Source organism: Nannobrachium achirus (genome assembly GCF_963921795.1).
Source record: "Nannobrachium achirus genome assembly, chromosome: 15".
NCBI classification, from domain to species: Eukaryota; Metazoa; Chordata; class Actinopteri; order Myctophiformes; family Myctophidae; genus Nannobrachium; species Nannobrachium achirus.
The window spans coordinates 40,730,218-40,748,543 of NC_137822.1; the positions used below are offsets into that span (position 1 = coordinate 40,730,218).

At 44.8% G+C, this 18,326-nt stretch overlaps 1 protein-coding gene across 1 annotated transcript in view; it reads right to left on the reverse strand.

Annotated features, from left to right (window-relative positions):
• Positions 1-7,866: 7,866 nt before the first annotated feature.
• The window catches only part of ror2 (receptor tyrosine kinase-like orphan receptor 2), a gene marked incomplete at both ends in the record, with an annotated part of 49,390 nt that continues 38,930 nt past the window's right edge, over positions 7,867-18,326 (reverse strand). The window contains 8 exons of the mRNA XM_080743637.1: positions 7,867-8,827; positions 9,602-9,806; positions 10,527-11,037; positions 11,664-11,783; positions 12,030-12,235; positions 13,942-14,199; positions 15,408-15,594; positions 16,226-16,353. Of these exons, the coding sequence (XP_080599763.1) occupies positions 7,867-8,827; positions 9,602-9,806; positions 10,527-11,037; positions 11,664-11,783; positions 12,030-12,235; positions 13,942-14,199; positions 15,408-15,594; positions 16,226-16,353 (2,576 nt within the window). The remainder of the gene's footprint in view (positions 8,828-9,601; positions 9,807-10,526; positions 11,038-11,663; positions 11,784-12,029; positions 12,236-13,941; positions 14,200-15,407; positions 15,595-16,225; positions 16,354-18,326) is intronic.

Consider the following 18,326-nt stretch of genomic DNA (forward strand, 5'->3'; position numbering starts at 1 on the left):
AAGTACAAATCCTGTAAAGTGCAAAAGTTTGGCATATGGAACGGAAAAAAGTAGGCCTACTTGACAATTTGTAGTCTACAATTTGTCAAAAGCCTAATTGTCAAACATCTTCGAAAATAGTTTCAGTTTCAGTTTATTTTCATTTATAGTGCAACATCATCCCAAAGGGTCTCTGTGCACTTCACAACAAGGCAAACAATAGCAAAGAAAAGGGGGAAAAAAACATTAAAAAAAAAGTCCCAGCACACATGAACAAACAATTTCCATGTAGCAGTACACAGCTGAAGATGTATACGTCAGCAAAATAGACGATTTATAAGCTTGCAACCCGTCGCTCGCTTGTAGATCGGCTATTTTCTAAAAGGCAAAGTATAAAATCAAATCTACAAAGTAATTAGAAGTAGGCCTATACCTCAAAATTGTACAGTACTAAAACTTCTTCTGAAGCAACCTTTACGAAAAAGCTGTTCAGCTTGACAGCAACGATAGCCTATAATAGCCTAGTCTTTGGATTTCTTTCTAACAACATGGACATGGGGAGGAGGGGGCTGGAGTTGTAGGGGGGGGGGGGTCGGGTGACATTGACATACATCAAGGGATCCTTGTGTTTGTTTTACAGCTTGTAAATGTTCCTGTCGTTTCCCAGGGCTCACACCTCCTGTCATGTCTGACTCTAACGTAACAATAACTAACTTTTATGAGAGAATGACTGAGCCTTGATCAAACATCAGCAGGATGTTTAACATTCTTATCTTTAAGAGTCACTTGCGCGCATGAGGCTGACGTCTTTTGGACTTGGAAAGGATTAAGGCACTGGGAAATCAAAGTGGTTTATATGTAAGAAAATATCATCAATGGATTTTAGACATTGCATTGAGATAAAGTGGATTTGACTGGAGCAGTGGTGAAGTCCCTGCCCACCTCCACAGACGTTGTGGGTTATAATCCACCACGGTGCATCCGACTTTGCAGGGCGGCTATCTATACGTGAACACAATTCACCCTTTGTTCAATCCCGGGCTCCCCCAGAGTTAGCATAGAAGAGTCCTTGAGCAAGACTCCGATCCAATAGTTGCTCCCGGTGAGTAGGTTGGTGCCTTGCATGGTTTCCTCCGCCATCGGTGTATGAATGTGTGTGTGAATGTAATGCACAATCTCTGTAAAGCGCCTTGGATAAAGGCTCTATATAAATGCACCATTTACCATTTACCCTGTGTCCCCCGTTGCGAGCTCCTCACTGGCAGGTCAGTCAGTAGGATACGACAGCAGTGACAACACAGAAATGTGTGTGGGGAGAAATGAATTTGCATAACGACTAAATTGAGAAAAAAAGGGGTAAAATATAATTGGCTAATTAACTCTCTTCACCAAAAAAACATAATCGCCAAATCTCGGTATCTAATCTCTTGGCAGGTCTGTCTCCCATAGTCCCTGTTATGCCCGTATTGGCTATATTTTGGGATGATATGTCACGGTGAGAGGCAGAAGTGGAGGACCCAGTAGCAGGCAGATGAAGTTGATCAATGGTGATTTATTAGCAATAAGCAGGAAACACAAGGAAGTACTGGGACAGTGGGACACTAAACTAGCCTATACTGGGAAACACCGAACACAACAACACCGGCTGGCAACGCCAGGCAAATAGGGGAAAGACACACTCACAGAAGACATTATGATAAACAGGCTTACAGCAAGGTTACATAGACAGGAACACACAGCAACATGGACTATAACCCGACAAGGGAACACTGAACACAGGGAGGTTTAAATAGACAATGACTAGACATGATTGGCTGAAAGACTAACAATACACAGGTGGTGAACATGACTAATCAGTGAGGTGTGACAAGACGGGTAACAGTTGCAAGGTAAAACAGGAAACACTAGGACATCACTACACAATAAAGCTACAAACCTGACAATACATGACACATATTTGGTAGGCTATAGCAAAACGAGGAGGGGGCCTATAGCTCTGAGTGACTCCAGTTAAATAAGTATGTCATAAGATAAAATAAAACGTTAATTTATAGGAAAGATGACAAACACGTCACAACAACTTAAAAAGATCACCGCTATTGTCTTTATTAGGACATAATACTCAATGGTAGAACACAATATAATGGTTAGCATATTGTTATGACTGCTTACAAAAAAAGCACAAGATGGTAATATCACCAGGCTTAATAGAACAAAACAAACAAAACAAAACAACAACAACAACAACAACAACATGTCCTTATATAAATTACAAAATGGTACAACAACATATCAACAGTATCAAAAGTAATAGTTAAAAAAAGGAAACAGTCTAAAGCTAGTGGAGCAGACATCGCTAGGTCCTGTCCCTAAACATTCTAAGGTATACAGGCAGTGTTGGGCCAGTTACTCTGGGAGAGTAAATGCGTTACTTAGTTATTTATTACGTATTTTAACCACTTAAACCCTATTATGGTTGAGTGGAGTCTCACAAGGCTCATAGGCTACTAGTATCCTCCTTTCTGGGTTATGTTATCATGGGAGATACTAGATCATCTTTTGCCGACCGGCAAAAGCTTAATACAGATGATGGTGTTTAAGTGGTTAAAAAAATCATAATAACATTTTTATATCAGTGATTCTCAACCTGTGGGCCGTGAGGGTAAAAACACAAAGATTTCAAAGGGGGGGCCATATTAGAACATATTAAAACACCCAAGGGTCTCCTGACAAAATGTACTTCTGGGTCGGACCATAACACAGTCACATATCGCAATTCATCCTCATTAATATTTAATATCAATGGTCATTCGTCAAGGCTGAACAAAACACAAATAACTCACATTACCAAATGTAACCGGTTGTGCAAGGTGAAAAATACAATAAAATAGCCTTTCTTTGACCCCTTCAGAATGAGACAACAGGGAACAAGGAATCCTGACAAATTATACTATAAAATATTATTGTTTGCTGTGACGGTGCTGGTGCTGGCAGGCCGTTTATCGTACAGTTTAGGAATGAAGCCGCCGGCCGTATAACATTTGTCACCGGACCGCATTAGGCCCCTGAGACACACTTTGGACACCCCTGCTATATACAGTTCCATTGATCCTAATCTGGTAATAGGAACATAATGCTATAGTTCCATTGATCCTAACCTGGTAAATAGGAACATAATGCTATAGTTCCATTGATCCTAATCTGGTAATAGGAACATAATGCTATAGTTCCATTGATCCTAACCTGGTAAATAGGAACATAATGCTATAGTTCCATTGATCCTAATCTGGTAATAGGAACATAATGCTATAGTTCCATTGATCCTAACCTGGTAAATAGGAACATAATGCTATAGTTCCATTGATCCTAATCTGGTAATAGGAACATAATGCTATAGTTCCATTGATCCTAACCTGTAAATAGGAACATAATGATATAGTTCCATTGATCAGGGTTCCCACACATTTTTACCAAATTATTTCCAAAACCTTTCCAAAATGTAACCCAATTTTCAGCTCAATAACGAGTCACTTACTCCTATGCGCAGTGCCCAAAGACAGGTAGTGTATGCCAGTGGTCCTCAACCTTTTCAGGCTGTGACCCCGAAATCATATTTGAACTGGGACCCCGGCACCCTGACGAGCACTAAGAGTTGAGGAATTTTGTATAACACGGTTTTATTGTGAAAATTGCCGATCTACATGCTCACAATGCCTCGCGTTGCGAGGCGTTGTGAGCATGTAGATCTGCTATTTTCACAATTTCTGCCTCTAATATTTGACAATTTGGCCAATGTTTAATTTGTCACTTCAGAGGTATTAACAAAATCAATAAGACAATGCATAGCTATTTTTTGCAGGACCTTCCAGGACCCTTGATCAATTCCAAAACCTTTCCAGTACTGGAAAAATATTTTTCTAATTTCAAAATATTTCCAGGAATTTCATGACCGTGGGAACCCTGATTGATCCTAACCTGGTAAATAGGAACATAATGCTATAGTTCCATTGATCCTAATCTGGTAAATAGGAACATAATGCTATAGTTCCATTGATCCTAATCTGGTAAATAGGAACATAATGCTATATTTCCATTGATATATAACTAGAACTGCACTCTGTTGAGGTGCCAACTTGCGCCTCACGCTCAAGCAGGCCACACATGGCCCACTTGTGAGCGCGCCACGAGGTGCGCGCTGCTGGCCTCGTTGCATGTTAATGAAGACATTACCAAGAAAGCTCTTATAGGCCTATACCAAACTCTGCTGACATCACCAGTGGCATTACCAGGAATGCTGGTCCCTCATTTGCTAGTGGTAATGATGAGAGACCGACATACATACATACTACATTTAGAATTTTAGAATACTAGTGTGTTCGCCCTGCCAGCCATTCGCCTCTCGGTCTCTGCCTCACTGCCTGCTATTCCTAAACGTAACCTTGGTAAAACGGTTAAAAACCTACGTTTTCAAATCATTTTAGTGGAGTAAAAGTACTTAGGGTTAGGGCTGGTAACTCTAAACTGTCTAACCCTAAAGTTATTTCTCATCTAATCCTCAATAAAAACAAATTATACAAGTATACAAAAACCGCCCCACTGAGCGGTCAGCACGGTGAGCGCGAGGTCGGCAGAAATAAATGTGGGCGAACGGCCGGGAGGGCGAACGGATTGGTTACCTTACTATTCAACAACTGTCTTCATTTAGTACATTGACGTCACACCTTTCTCGTGCCAAGGACCTCTAAATTGATATAAATATACGTGGCCGTGGACCCCCACCTGAACATGTTCTGTGCCAGGGGGACCCCCAAAAGAGAATATTTGTGTTTAACCCATTCAGAACGGGTACACATTTTGTGTTTCATTATTTTATGCTTTGACTGTTGAAAAATAGCAGATATACAAGCTCACAGCGCGGCACCGAGTGCCGCGCTGCGAGCTTGTAGATCTGCTATTTTTCACTGGTTAAAACATTCAATAATGCTAGGCCTAAATGGGTTAAAAATATATAAAGAATTCCCAAACTGTTTTGAAATGTTTCCAAATGAGGTCAAAAATAGCAGATGTAACCCTCTTTTAAGGACTACTTGCTGCGTTGTGTACTGCACACACAGCATCTTAGCAAAGGGCTTTTGAAATGACTTGCAATATTTATTTTCATGTAATTTGAAAAGAAAGTCTTTCCATGTACCCGTGGTTGGGAACCAATGAGTGCTACTCCTTACTGGGTAAAGTAATAATATTACATTAATATATCACTTAGTTAATTAATTTACATCCCAACATTGATAATAGGAAAGGTGTGCAGTCATAATAAAGCCTGATTTATGCTTTGCCGTACGATGGCGTCGCCATGGTGAAAATAGCAGACCTTCAAGCTCACAACGCGTCGCATGCGCCACACGTTGTGAGCTTGAAGGTCTGCTATTTTCCCCACGCGACACACCATCGTACGGCAAAGCATATTAATCAATCATAACATAAGTCTTTGGTGTCTTGGAATCGCTGCCGAATGTGATGATGATGACGCTGGGGTCAAAACCAGGAATATTAAAGCCATACTCGTTTGGTTAAAAACAAAAGTTTAAGGGCTGTATTTTGATTGTCTTAAAGGACAACTCCTCCCAACCTCACTTCAAGGCTTATTGTCCTACTTATATTGATCCAAAAAGACTGTCCATGGGGTCTATTAGGCAGAAATGCCCCTGTTGTCCAGTTCCCCCATCAGAACCCAGCAGCTCTCATAGCTTAGAGTGGAGCCTATAAGCCTATCACTTTTACAATATTTGTTGTGGTCAAAAGAGTTTTTATTTTTCATGAACATGTTACTAGTTGTCATTAGAAACACATCCATGCCATCGTTGTCCAACACAAGCCATCACACTCTGCTAAACAGATGTTAGGCTTTTATGTGTTTTGCCAATAGCTAGAATGTGAACGCTATGGACTATTGAAATACATTCAAGTAATGTGCAAATAATTATTGCTTTCTATTCTAATAACAGCCGTACTGCTATTAACAACCACAACGTCTGTCTGTCACTGCGTTATCATTAAACATATTAACAGTAAAATCGATCCACTTTCCGGTACACCCATTTGAGAAACACTGCTATAACGATACAGTAACCTTTATTATCCATTACATTTAACATAGAATGGAAATTTGACTTTGGCACTCTGTCATACAGTATAAAACAGATAATACAAAAATACACAGCTAAAAATAAACAACTAGTGTTTGTTTTGTTTTGTTCAGTAACAGGGGGTCTCCCCACTTCTCCAGCTCTTTAATCATTTCAGGAATATGAGGAAAGAAAACCAATTGATCAGCTTCAATTTGATAGTGTTCCAGTCAGGGGCAGTCAGTCACTCAATCCTGGTACCCTGGGTACGCGAATATGTGTGCAAATCTATGAATATATGTATTTTTTAAGTAAACATTTGTAACTTAAATTTTGCTTCTGAGTGGTCCCTGGAACAACATATTTTGAGATGGGGGTCCACGGCCAAAATACATTTCATTTTGGGGGTCCTTGACATGAAAAAGTTTGAGCACCACTGACATAGAAACATAGGTTTTTTTTTAAATATTCAATATTCAACATTTTCACGATTTTTCAAAAATAGCAGATCTACGAGCTCGCAGTGAGCTTGTATATCTGCTATTTTTCAATAATAATGCAAAATAATGCGTTCCCAGTTTAAATGGGTTAAACCCCCTCCCCCTATGAAGAACATTCATGGGGGGCCCACAGTGGATCCTTGTACCCAGGGCCCAGAATTGGATGTGGATGAATTGAATACCTGTTACTGATCGAACACTCTGATTACATTGGGAATGTAGAGCTATTTAACACTTATTTGAACATAAACACTTTGCACCGCCTTTAAAACTACAAACCCATCCTTTTCCCCATGCCTACCCTTTACGTGTCTGTACCTTTGAGAGTCGAATTAACACTGAGGATTTTTCACTGTGTAGATTGGGAGTCCCAGAAATGTAAAAAATATATATATATATCAAACGGGGGCCCTTGAAATAAAAAAATAAAAAAAGGTTGAGAATCACTGTCCTTAAGCATCATTAGTTATAATATCCCACTCATTAAAAAAGGTGGCGACAAACATAACATGTTTTTGTCCCAAAACACTGAAATTACACCTGTCTGTCTGTCTGTCTGTCTGTCTGTCTGTCTGTCTGTCTGTGAACAACATAACTTCAGCTATCGTCTCCATAGTCATCATTAAATAAATACGTTGCTAAATCGTATCCAGGTTCTAATGGTCATACATTCTACAACATGTCACGTTTGGACTCTCAGATCTCAAATCTTCCTTCCAACTTGTGTTTAAGGAATCCTGGCAGGCACGAGAGCAAATGTTTGATGAACAGTAAGAGTAGAAATTGTTCTTGCATTGGCTTTGCAACATCGTTCATTCAAACCAAACCAACAACATTTGCTTCCTCTTTGGGCCTTTTTTTAAGGAGTTGTAAGGGTACCTTTTTCGTACGTTTCGACACGAGGGTATAAAGATGTAATTTTTCCCTCCGATGTGAGTGATCCATTGCTGTCCAAAGCATCAGCCAGAGTTACGATAAACCGTTCCGAGTTACAAAGCGTTCCCTTCATCGCCTTTCTCCTCATCTCTCCCCCGAGCGAGCTCGCGTCACATTTAGGCTTTTTTCCCCCCGTTCCCCCTCTGTTCCATTTGTCAGCCAAACAAAATGCTCCAAAAAGCCCGATTTACACTTCGTCATACTTCGGCATCACTCACTCGAAACCAGCCGATCGATCGACCAGTGCATTGCGCGCTTGTCGATCCGGCCGTTTCCGGCAGCGCAACATAGTCAACGCGACGACGGGAGCACAAAAAAAAGCCGTTCTATGCGTCCGCGCAGGGCGTCTCCTCCTCCTCCCGAGCGCCAGTCTGTTGCGGGTCGCCGCCGTCGCCCAGCAGTTCCGTCTCGGGCGACAGCGCCAGGTCCTGGTGGTCGTGTTCGATCCCCCTGTGGGAGGATACCGCTGCCGCCTCGCCCTCCAAGCCCTCGCCACGGACACCGCCGTGGCGCTCCTCGTCGTCATCGTCGTCCTGGTCGTGCTCGTCGTCGGCCTCCTCCCTGCGGTCGGGGTCCAGCAGGGCGGCCCGCTCCCCGCCGCCGGGCGGAGGAGGCCCCGTGGTGACGTAGCCCGTGGAGGTGGAGCCGCTGTGGCTGCCGCCGCTGTGGTGAGAGCCCGCCTTGGTGGGCGGCGCCGCCGCCATCTGCGGGTGGTGCTGGGGGCTCACCCGCTGGTGGTGGTGGTGGTGGAGGGGCGGCGCGGGCATCTGGTGCTGGTGGTGCTGGTGGGACATCTGCTGGTGCTGCATGGCCATGGGCATCTGCATGGAGTACTGGAAGTTCTGCAGGTGGTAGGGGTAGGCGGGCATGGGCTGGTAGCCGTTGACGGGGATGTAGAGCTGGGGGTGCTGGGGATGATGCTGGGGGTGCTGCTGGGGGTGCTGGGGGTGCTGGGGGTGCTGGGGGTGGGGAGGCCCCATGGGCCGGTGCTGCTGCATGGGCCCGGGCCCGGGGCCCTTCATCTGCATGAACTGGGCCTGGGGGAATTGGGGCATGCACTTCTTGGGGCTGGCGTAGCGGGAGCCGCCGTTGGCCCCTGCCCCGGCCCCGGCCCCGGGCCCGGGCCCGGCGGCGATGCTGCTGACCTGGCTGACGGGGCTGGTGCTCAGCGAGCTGGTCTGCGTGGTGTGGCTGGTGGAGCCGGAGCTCTGGGCGGAGCCCGTGGTGTAGTTGCTGAGGCTCTCCCAGGCGCGCAGCCGCGCGTGGATGTCCTTGAAGCAGGGCCTCCTGCATGGCGGGGAAAGCAGGGTTATTAATAAAGATTGATGAAACTGACTAAAACATCTGATAAATGCATCACACCTGATATGAAGTAAGCACTGCCTTATGCTGCCTTATAACTGACACCCTACTCCCCTATTACTGTCTCCCTAATGCCTTACCCTTATTAACACTTCCGTGCCAATCTCTGGTTAACTGGTTACCAGGTAAACATACACTCGTGCAGCCGCTGGTGAGCGAAATTTAACTACATATCCCATGATGCAACTCGGCCGCCAGCACGAGGAAGCATGTAATCTGCATAGGCTCCTATTCATTGCTGATGCAAAGAAACAGCTTTATCTCGGAATCTACTTCCAAAACACAGTGAATGCAGAGAACCACTCTTTTTCACTGCGATACTGGGCCGTGAGGATCGGATGCGGCTATGATTTTAGTTTCGCGACTGAAAGTAAACCAGCTGACGTTTTTTTTTTTGTTTTTTTAATCGTCAATTTCCACAACATGGACAAGATCGAGGCTTCCGGGGTTCTTCAAAATAAAGTTTAAGTGAATGGTGGCACTCTACAGCCAAATAATTACCAAAATAATGGCAGCCCAAGTGTTAATGACTTCGTACTGCCTTATTATTGATTCCCTGCCGCCTTATGTTCCCTTATTATTGACACCCTATCTCTTATTACTAACTCCCTAAGTACTAAACATCTAAACATCAAATCTGCTTTAGAAAAAAAAAACTCATGAAAGGAAAAGTAAAACATGCCAAACTGGGCTGCTAACCTGGCGGGGAACTCGTTCCAGCACTCCAGCATGAGGGCGTAGGTCCAGGCGGGGCAGTCCTCGGGGCAGGCCAGCAGCTGGTGGGCGCGCACCATCTCCACCACGTCCTGGTTGGAGCAGCCGCAGTACGGCTGCAGGCCGTAGCTGAACACCTCCCACATCACCACGCCGTACGACCACACGTCCGAGTCCGTGGAGAACTTACCTGCAAGGGGCACAGAGGACAGGGTCATTTAACATGTTTAGACCGGGAACAGCATTTTTAAGCATTATCTTATGCTTTAACTATTGAGAAATATACAAGCTCGTAGTGCGAGCTTGTAGTTCTGCTATTTTTGAAAAATAGCAGATTAGCTTCTTTTTTTTTTTTTATGTTGACCCGATTCTAAAAGTGTCTTCTAAATCCTTCTAAGGTTTATTGAAAAAACTATGTTTCTATGTCAGACAGTGATGCTCACACTTTTGCATGTGAAGGACCCCCAAAATGATATGTATTTTGCCACGGACCCACATCGCAAAACCTTTAGTTGCAGGGACGTATCGTGGAGATTTAATTTATCGTGATATCGACCTCCGTCATGCACTGGGATCAATTCACCTTTTATTTGCCGAGCTGCATATCCGGTACCACTTAAACCCTAAAAAGTACTTATAATATACGTACTTGATCCAGTTTTTTCACTCTCTAACAAATCTCTTTGCCAAAAAATAGCCGATCTACAAACTCATATCGCGACGCGTCGGCAGGATAATAGATTCATTATCGCGATAATTTCGTAAATCGCGATTTCTTGTGTCACAATAATCGCGATATGACATTTTCATATCGTCCCATCCCTAATCATGACATCAGATTGACGTGGTAAGACGGGCTAGCCCTTCAACATAAAAACAACAAGTCCCATAAGTGCCGCTTTAAGCGTACCGTATGCGATGGCCTCGGGGGCCATCCAGCGGATGGGGAAGGGGGAGGAGCCCATGACGTTGCAGTAGTCGGCCGAGTAGACGTCGCGCACCAGGCCCAGGTCCAGGATCTTGACGCAGAGCTTGTCGTAGACCAGCACGTTGCGCGCCGCCAGGTCCTTGTGCACCACGTTGTGCGTGGACAGGAACTCCATGCCGGCCGCGATCTGCGTCACCAGCAGCACGAAGTCGGCCGGCTCCAGCGTGGAGCGCACCGTGCGCCCGTCGTCCGAGCTGCCGCCGGCGCCGCCCACGTCCGAGTGCGGCGAGCGCGTCACCAGGAACTCGTGCAGGTCGCCCAGCGGCGAGTAGCTGAAGAGCATGCTGATTGGCTGCTCCTTGGTGACCACGCCCAGCAGGGTGACCAGGTTGGGGTGCTGCAGGCGCCAGCGCAGCGCCGCCTCGCGCCGGAACTCCTCCTGCAGCGCCGCGCCGCCGTCCACAACGTCCTTCAGCGTCTTCACCGCCACCACCTGGAACATTGAGTTAGATTAGATTTGTTTATTATTCACAAGAGTCTTCACCGCCAACACCTGGAACATTGAATTAGATTAGATTTGTTTATTATTCACAAGTGTCTTCACCGCCAACACCTGGAACATTGAGTTAGATTAGATTTATTTATTATTCACAAGAGTCTTCACCGCCAACACCTGGAACATTGAGTTAGATTAGATTTGTTTATTATTCACTAGAGTCTTCACCGCCAACACCTGGAACATTGAGTTAGATTAGATTTGTTTATTATTCACAAGAGTCTTCACCTGGAACTTTGTTTTTATTTTTGTTGAAAAAAGTCTTTGAATATGTTGACCCGATTCAAAAGTGTCTTCTGAAACCTTCTAAGGTTTTTTGAAAAACCTGTTTCTATGTCAGTGGTGCTCAAACATTTTCATGAGAAGGAGTTTTTTGAGAAAACTGTTCTCAAACTCTAACCCAGAAGCAAAGATATGAGTTAAAAATGTTCACTCTGAATTTGGGTCTTAAGCTAAAGTATAAAACAATTCCAGGCCTTAAATGGGTTAAAAACTACACTGAAATTGCAAACAAAAAGTCAAAATGACATAGAAATATGACATATAAATTCTAACATGCTCACCTGGGTGGGCTCCCCGGGCACGGTGCCGTACAGGTGGGCCTTGTAGATCTTGCCGAAGCGATCCTCGCCGAGCTCCTCCATGAAACGCACGGCGGACAAGCTGATCTCCCGCAGTTTGGCCTGGGAACACACACACACATTTTCAAATAAAATTGTCGAAGATCATCAAGATCCTTTAAAATCTTTCATGGTTTTTCAAAATAAAAAATGAAAAATCGAGATTGAGCGCCTAAAATAGCAGATCTACAAGCTCAAACCACGTCCTATCGCCATGCATTGTGAGCTACTAGATCTACTATTCATGTGAAAACCTTGAAATAGAAGCGTTTGAGAACAAATGGCTGTCGTTGGTCTCTTGTATGGTACCTGATGTTTCTGCTGGCTGAGGAAGGGCAGTTCCATGTCCTGGCTGACGGGGGAGCCGGTGAGCTGGCGGCGCGGGCTGTCGCTGGACTCCTTCTGCTTGTTGCGACACATGTAGACCAGGAAGAAGAGGCAGGCGATGCCCAGCGGGATGGCGATGCTGGGCACCAGGATGTACAGGATCTCCCTGCGCAGGTTCTCTGGAGGCCCTGCGAGGCAGAACACACACATGCCAGCCTTTACTAAAGCCCATTTTCGACTGCAGCTTTAGCACCACACCACACCGACACCACACTACACCACACCACACCGCACCACATAAAAATAGCTACATTTTCCATTACACAAAAGTACCCCTATCGGTAAGAAACAAATTGACCCTTTTAACTGTGATTATAATACAATATAAATTTGTATTACAACAATCCTAATTGTAATACACTATAATGTATTATAACTGTGATTATAATACACTATAAAGTATTAATGTATTACTATGATAATTATAATACACTATAATAGATTATAATAGTGGTTATAACACAATAGAATCTATTATCATGTATTAGAACTATATCCTGGTGGTCTAAATGAAAAGTCAGTGAGTGATCAGTCATTATGAAGTGTTTGGCCCCGTTTGGCCTAGCTCAGACCTACTCTAGATTGGATACTTTTTAGTACCACGTTTAGTACCACTTTCACACCACTCTACCCAGGTCCTTGTAGTGGAAAACCTGTTACAAGTGGGCGGTGTGGTGTGGAGTGGTGTGGTGTTGGGCCTGTGGAAAAGGGGCTTAATAAATGACCAAACCTGACTATTGATGATGTCACTGGTAGGCAGGTTTCTGAACTGTCCACAGACCGAGTAGACCAAAAGATCTACCATATGATGATCAGCATTAGTAAGGACCAATTATAGTAAGAACCAATTGAAGATAGGCTTTAAATGGGTGAAGTGGTCCCTTAAAGGTACCACTTAATTCAAATAATAACAAAATGCCACTCTACAGTATTTGAGAGTTGAGGAATTACATGTTGTATAACACGGTTCTATTGTGAAAATAGCAGATCTACATGCTCACAGCATATAGATCTGCTATTTTCACAATATTTGACAATTTGGCCAATGTTTGGCTAAATTTGTCATTTTAGAGGTATTAAAAAGTCCTCAAATTGTCACCTTAAAAGTGTGCAGATAACCTCTATACACTTAAACTGTATGTTGGTTTGTTTACTGTTGAGAAGAGTGAGAAAACAATGTTTCACATTAAGCTAATCATCTGTACTCACTGCATGGGTGGATGTCACTCCTTTCAGTAAATGTACTTAGTTACCAGTCTCTTTGTACCAGGGACGTGCTGGCCATTGGGAAAAGCGGGACAACTCCCGAACGGCCGGTTCATTCCCGGCCGGTCCAGGCCGGCCATTAGGAAAAAAAAAAAAAAAAAAAATGTCGGCCTTCGTTCCATTTTGGGGGCTGGGCAGCCAACAAAGTAAATCGTCACTGTTGGGCAGAAACCTCGTATCTCCAAGTTTCAAATTTGTACATTTTTTTCGCAAAGCAAAGCCCTGCTTCATCATACATGGCTGTTGCACAAAAGTAGTGAAAACAGCAGATCTACAAGCACACAACGCCTCGTACCGCGAGGCGTTTTCACTAGTTTAAATCATTTTTTAAATGATAAATACAAAACAAAACGGTTTTGGACATACCACGTTTCCACCCGACAATGACGAAATATAACTCATGTAATTGGGCCACTGGCTATAGCGCGCAATTAGGGCCTCTCCAACTCTTTTTCCCGGGCTGAATCAGGGGCCCAGCACGTCCCTGCTTTGTATTCACTGCATGGGTGGATGTCACTCCTTTAAGTAAATGTACTTAGTTACTTTACACCACTCTCTTTGTACTCACTGCATGGGTGGATGTCGCAGAGGTCCACACGGACCTTGGAGTCCAGGGTGAAGCACCAGGGACCCTCCATCTGCCCGCCCGGGTTGCGGCAGAAGTTGTGCCCGCCGCGCAGCTCGGGGTACTCGGCGGGCGTCAGGTGGTGGGCGTGGGGGTACTGGGACATCCAGGGCTGGCACGTGTAGCCCGAGCGGGAGACGCTGGCGGTACCGTGGTAGTCGGCGCCGCTGCCGTTGTAGCAGCTGTGGTCCGATCTGGAGACTGTCGGGACGGCACCGGGAAATCAACAGTAATTATGCGAGAAAAGACCTAGCCTGGGATGTTTAATTTTTGTTTTATTTTTCCCACGATTTTGAAACCCATTTTCACCCAGTGCCAATTGCCTATGTAATCCTGGGCTCTGCTCTCCCTCTGCCGCGCCTGGGGAGACAACAGACTGACCTCATGCTTTCCTTCTATGCATGAGGAGTCCAAGTTGCTTCTTTTCACCTGACAGTGGGGATTTCCCCGGTTTGGACGTAGCGCGTGGAAGGAACACGTTATTCCAACCAGTTCCTTTCCCCTCCATCAGGCGCCCCGGCTGGCCAGGGGGAGGCAGTATAGAGACCAGGATTACTGCATGTTTTTCTGAGGGTATCTACCCTAGGAGACACGGGGAGAACATGCAAACTCCACACAGAAAGGCCCTATCGCCAACCCCACCTAGGGTGTGGGCGCTGATGACGCAGAGGAGGGAACACGTCCCCCCCAGCGACCACAGCGTCCCCCGGCGGGAATCGAACCCAGGACCTTCTAGCAGCCCACGTCATTTTGTAGTCAAAGCGACAAAAAGAGTTTATCCACTGGTGACCATACTTTGGTGTGGCTTCAGTGGCTTTTGGTATTGATACTTTGACTTAAAGTTATACTATGCAACTTTTTCAATTAAACAAATCTTAAATTTGAAATAACTATTAAATCACTAAAGTTTTAGAAGACCCACTCCATGAATTTCAGCCCCTAAAGCCTTCTGTAATTATGTTTTCTATGATTCTGGCCGGGGACCGGATTTCGCAGCAAAATTACGTCATCATACACTACCGGCCAATCACAGCGCGGATCATACACTGCCGGCCAATCACAGCGCGTCTTGCTGACTTCTCAGGAAGTAGCTTGCCTCAACAGCATTTACTCCGGTGTAGGAGTCCGTATCCCGGAATGCCTGGACGCACGGGAACCAGGGACCCCTCTAAAGATGCATCTCGGCGAGGTGCAGGTGGACGCGTTGCTATGAGGCCCGGTCCACGGCGAAAAATGGCAGACGCGACCACGGTTTGCTATACCGCTACTGACCACTAGTTGAGCAGTTGAGCAGTATAGCTTTAAGTAAAACATTTGAGTACTTTTCCACCACTGTGTGTGCAAGTGCGTGTGTATTGTGTGTGTGTGTGTGTGTGTGTGTGTGTGTGTGTGTGTGTGTGTGGACGTACAGGGGTCCAGCTTCTCCATGGGTATTCCTATCCTCATGCAGTTGGCGGCGTCGCGCGTGCCGGGGTGTGGCAGCAGGGGGCAGCGTGGCAGGTCCAGCTGCATCAGGATCATGGGGTTGGAGCGGGCGATGGTGTACTCGGCCAGGCACAGGTCCTGCTCCAGAGCCTCGCACTCGTCACGACACAGCTGAGCAACAACAGAGCAACAAGCACAACACACAGTCAGAGGAACCACTCGTCACGACACAGCTGAGCAACAACAGAGCACAAGAACAACACACAGTCAGAGGAACCACTCGTCACGACACAGCTGAGCAACAACAGAGCAACAAGCACAGCAAACTGTCAGAGGAACCACTCGTCACGACACAGCTGAGCAACAACAGAGCAACAAGCACAACAAACTGTCAGAGGAACCACAAACAGACGCAGAACGAGAGGAGTCAGAGTCAGAAACAGAGTTAGAGACAGAGTTAGAATCCAGCGTCAGTTATAATCAGATAGCATAGAGCAGGGTTCCCCAATTAGTTTTCCCCAAGGGCCGAATTATGTCTGGGGTACCAAGCCGAGGGCCACAACATTGCAGGGGGCGACGGTGGCGTTCCGGCTACTCCAGCGACAGTTCAGATATCGTCGTTGTCGGGTGAAATCATGTGCAAAACCGTTCGTTTTGCATTTATCATTTTAAAAATGATTTAAATTAGTGAAAACAGACGATCTACAAGCACACAACGCCTCGCATCGCGAACCCCAGGTAGAGTAGCTGCTGCTAAGGTAGTAGCTAATGTGGATCCAAAGGAACAATAAAAGGATCCTACCAGCCGTCTGCGCGGGGCGCGCGCTCCCTCGTCACACAGCGGGAACACGTAGTGGCAGAAGGACGGGATGGCGAACTTGGAGCACTGGTCCGACAGCTGGGTGGACGTCCCGATCATGGTGAAGGCAGCTGGCAGGGAAGAGAAGACACAGAGCCATGGTTAGGACCAGTGTTGTTTTTGACAGCACATTTTGATTTAGTTTTAGTCATAGTCTTTTGAATAAAATGTCTTTTAGTCATAATTTAGTCACCGGAAAAGTTTTAGTTTTAGTCTAATTTTAGTCGACTAAATTTCATAAGGTTTTAGGCGAATAAATCTACAGTTGATTTAGTCAACTGAAATGTATTTTGGCAGGCCTTGATGGCATCGTAATGACTGGTTTAACACTTGGTTGCGTGCTGAAAATAGCCGATCTACAAGCTCACAACGCGTCGCGCTGCGACGCGTTGTGAGCTTGTAGATCGGCTATTTTCAGCACGCAACACACCTGAGAGCAACCAAACATAAAATGACTCTTCTCCATTAGTCCCTCCCTAACCATTTAGTCTAGTTTTTATTTAGTTGACGAAATTGTCAATATATTTAGTCTTAGTTTTAGTCATCACAGCGTAGTTTTTATTTCGTTTTTATTTCGTTTTTGTCAGTGAAAAAAACGCGGTCGACAAACAATTTTCGTCTTAGTTTTAGTCGACAAAATCAACACTGACCAGCATCAAACAAACACCATGCACCCATATGAACACTAAGAATAAAACCAACACTGAACATCTTATATTGTAGATCAATGGTTACCAAACCTTTCAGACCGCGACACCCCCGAAATAAGTTCAATAAGTTACACATAGCACCCATAAATGACACAGCACCCATACATACATTTTAGCACACACGTCACGTCACGTGAATTTACAAAATAAACGAAACCATTGACTACCTAAAATCCCTAACAAATATGAAACCATAAAAAGCAGTGAGGAGAAAACAGTTTTTCTCCTCACGCTGTTTTAAGCAGTGGTGGAAAGAGTACTCACATATTTTGCTTAAGTAAAAGTATCAATACTGCAATGTAGAAATACTCTGTTACAAGTAAAAGCCCAGAATTCGAAATATACTTTTTTTTTTTACATTTGTTTTTGGGCTTTTTGTCTTTATTGGATAGGACAGTAGACTGACAGGAAATGGGGGAGAGACAGGGAGTGACATGCGGCAAAGGTTGCTCGGATCGGGAATCGAACCGGCGACGCCGACAAGCATTGATGCCGAAATGGCAATGCCTATATGGTATGCGCCTGGTCCACTAGGCCACCAGGCGCCCAAATTCGAAATATACTTGAGTAAAAGTGTGAAAGTGTTGGAATCAAAATGTACTTAAAGTACCAAAAGTAAAAGTACAAAATGTTTGAAAATAGCAGATCTACAAGCTCACAACGCGCCACGTTGCGACTCGTTGTGAGCTAAAGTGTTTTATGTATGTATTATAATATTATAATTTATACCTGCAAAGTAACTAAAGTGTTCATATAATTGTAGAGGAGTAAAAGTACAATATTTGGATCTGAGATGTAGTGGAGTAGAAGTAAAAGTATTGGAAATTGGAAATACTCAAGTACAAATACCCCAAAATGTTACTTAAGTACAGTACTTGAGTAAATGTACTTAGTTACTTTACACCACTGGTTTTAAGACAGTTTAGAGTGAGACTACCTGAGTGAGAGAGTGACGATATCAAAGTGAGTGAGTGAATGAGTGAGTGAGTGAGTGAGTGAGTGAGTGAGTGAGTGAGTGGGTGGGTGGGTGGGTGAGTGAGTGAGTGAGTGAGTGAGTGAGTGAGTGAGTGAGTGAGTGAGTGAGTGAGTGAGTGAGTGGGTGCATGGGTGGGTGGGTGGGTGGGTGAGTGAGTGAGTGAGTGAGTGAGTGAGTGAGTGGGTGAGTGAGTGAGTGAGTGAGTGAGTGAGTGAGTGAGTGAGTGAGTGAGTGAATGAAATTAAATTAAATTAAAAAGCTCATCATCTCTGATCTATTGTAGGTCAGTGGACAGTGATCTACTGTAGGCCAGTGGACAGTGATCTACTGTAGGTCAGTGGACAGTGATCTACTGTAG